This window comes from Sesamum indicum, linkage group LG3 (genome assembly GCF_000512975.1).
Source record: "Sesamum indicum cultivar Zhongzhi No. 13 linkage group LG3, S_indicum_v1.0, whole genome shotgun sequence".
NCBI lineage: Eukaryota > Viridiplantae > Streptophyta > Magnoliopsida > Lamiales > Pedaliaceae > Sesamum > Sesamum indicum.
Window position 1 is genome coordinate 16386624 of NC_026147.1, and position 2946 is coordinate 16389569.

General features: G+C 39.3%; 1 protein-coding gene across 1 annotated transcript; it reads right to left on the reverse strand.

Moving 5' to 3' along the window:
* On the reverse strand, positions 1-2030 carry LOC105158571 (1-aminocyclopropane-1-carboxylate synthase 3). Its single transcript, XM_011075361.2, has 4 exons — positions 1755-2030; positions 1544-1675; positions 1301-1461; positions 1-1213 (listed from the first exon to the last, which is right to left on the reverse strand). Exons 1-4 carry the CDS (start codon positions 1896-1898, stop codon positions 232-234), a joined length of 1419 nt encoding a protein of 472 aa, XP_011073663.1. The 5' UTR covers positions 1899-2030; the 3' UTR covers positions 1-231.

Consider the following 2946-nt stretch of genomic DNA (forward strand, 5'->3'; position numbering starts at 1 on the left):
ATTACTCTTCGAGAAGATTTCATTGAACAACTAAACACGTCTTTACATACTCAATTAGGAAGCGCAAATCACTTCACGTCCACATGGACAGAGTGCCACTCTCTTTACATTAATACAAAGAAGAGTTACACAAAAATCTCAAACTCAATATCAAGTTATTGAGGCAAAAAATTAAAATTAATAATAATAATTAATAAGAAAGCATAATCGTGATTCGGGTGTTCAACGCGACTATCGTTCACGTTCGCGATCGTGAAACGATAGCCGAAAAACCCAGTTTGCAAGTGACGACTTTCTTCTCGAGTTCTTGCTTGATAAGTGACGGGAGTAACCGTCGATGTTTTCACTTGAAGAAGTCGTGTTATTCACAAAGGATGCTATTCTTTGTATTGCGAGGTCGAGAGTGTCTTCTGACATGTTGGCGAAACAGACCCGGAACCACCCCGGTTCCACGCAATGGCAAGAAGAACCGGGCGAGATGTTCAACCCGACATCGTAAACGATCTTCTTCCACAGATCCATTTCTGCTTCAAAGGTGTTTGAGGTTAAGAGGTGTCTCATGTCCACCCAGCAGAATAAACCGGCATTGCTTTCCAGGCAGGGAATTCCGGTTTTCCTCAATCCTCGAACCAGCATTGCGTGCCGAGTCTTGAGCCTTTTCCGGTTCTCAACGATGTAATTCTTGGCAAACTCTTTGTCCGAGAGCATGGCGGAGAGGAGGTACTGAGTTTGGGAAGAAACCAACCCGAAACTCGACATCTTCGTGGCTGCGGCCACGACCATTGGGTCGTTGGAGTATATTGCTCCGACGCGGAAACCCGGAAGGCCTAAATCTTTGGAGAGGCTGTAGACAATGTGAACCCGGTTCCGAAGCTCCGATTTCATCACGTGACTCCGGTCCACAAGAACCTCCATGATGCTGACGAAGCTCGGCGAGTTGAAAACCGTGCCGGAATAGATTTCATCGCTGATGAGATGAATGCCCTTGGCGTCGACGAAATTAAGCAAGAGAGTGAGCTCGTGGCGTGTCAGGGTTATCCCCAGCGGGTTGGAAGGATTTGTGACTAGTACTCCTTTAACTTTGAGATTACGCTTCTGGGCCAGCTGATAAGCCGCTTCAAGAGCCGGTGCAGTGATTCTGAAGCCATTTGAGCTGGTGCACTGTATCGGCACGATTTCGACCCCGGTTCGCCATTTCAAGTCTCTGTCAAACCTGCATTAATTATCCAATATTAGATAGACAATCAAATTAAAATTAATTAAATAAAATTTGGTACGTGAAAAATATATAAATACGTACCCAGGATAGTATGGAGTGGGAAGCAGAAAAGCCTCGCCGGGGTCAGCCAGGCAAAAAATCAGGGTTTCATTGGCTGAAGTTGCGCCGGCGGTGAGTACAAGCTTGTCTGAATCAAAGCTGACTTTGTTTCCTCGGATTTCTGCCATGAACTGAACCATTGCCTGAATGCATACATACATAATTAAGTTAGATAGAATTCATGTCTGGCCCTGAAATTATATTTTTTACTTTTTGCATGCTTACATTCTTGAAAGCTGGAAGGCCATGATAATCTTGAAAGAGAGCGAGCTCTCTGAAGATAGACTCTCCACCGTTCCTGAACCCGGCTACATCAGGGTTTTCTGCCAGCCACGACTCCAGTAGGTCGAAACAGAGCTGCAGACATGAAACCGACGGTAAGATTAATTCATGAAAATTTCACGACATATATATGTAATTCCAGACACACACAGACCTGATTCTCTGCAAGCCCCATCTGAATAATTCCATTGGGATTGTTGGACTCATCGTATGGATTCTTCTCGTACTCCTGCCATCCCAGGAAGTATGAAGAATCTTGGCCGTGCGTGTTGCATGCAGCTTTCCTCGACAACGTCATTTTCCTCCGAACTCAATGTTAATCACTACTACTGATCCTGTATATATAAGTAGCTGAGAAACTTTAGAACCAAGAAATACCTATAGAGAGGGAGAGAGAGAGAGAGACTTGTTGTGTTGTTTTGAAGAAGGAATTGAGGATGTTGGTATGTGGGCAAAGGCGAATTGGGTATATATAGGAACGGGAAGCAGCAAAGAAACGGGGCATGTCATGTGTCAAAACATGTTTTTGACTTAGAGAGGACCAAAATTCGAGGATTTTTGCTTAATATTTTGCCAATATTATGAGAACATAATCACTATATGCGAATCCCACGCGCTTTCCAAACATGGTATGCACCCGCTCTCATTAAAATTTGGCCGTGTCATCTAAGTGTACGCACCCTAAACTCATTACATATTTTAATATTTCTTAATTTGATTTAGCACTAATTATCCATTAAATAATTGTATGCAGCTAATTGATAGATTATTAGTGTATAATTGAGACATTTAAGTTCAATAGTTGTATCAATTTATGCCGACACTAGAAGAAATATATAATATTAAATCATATCTTTGCATGATTAAAAATAAATAATTATAGTAAATAATTATTGACCACAACATATGATTGTTGGTCGTAGTTTTTTACAAATATAATTGAAATATTTATTATGGCTAAAAATTATAGAAAAAAGACTTAATATAGTTTATAACTTCATATATCTCAAGATTATAAAAAACAAAAATCGTATAACTTGATAATTAAATTTTGCATCGATGTACATTGCTTCCGTATAAGATCGTATGTCTATGGACACAAACAACGTGTACCATAAGTTGGTGATATATTTTATTTCATTTATTTGAGAATTATTTGAGTAAGATTATGAATTCTTGAACTGCTTGAAAATCTGAAAAATGAGATAAATAAATTTGAAAACAAGCCCCCAATTCAATTCCATCGTTGTATTATTTAGTACGCTCAAATTAAAAAATTGATTCAACACATTGATATTTTTAAGTCATTAAATATATTTAAAGAAAATTAAAAAATAATAAATTAT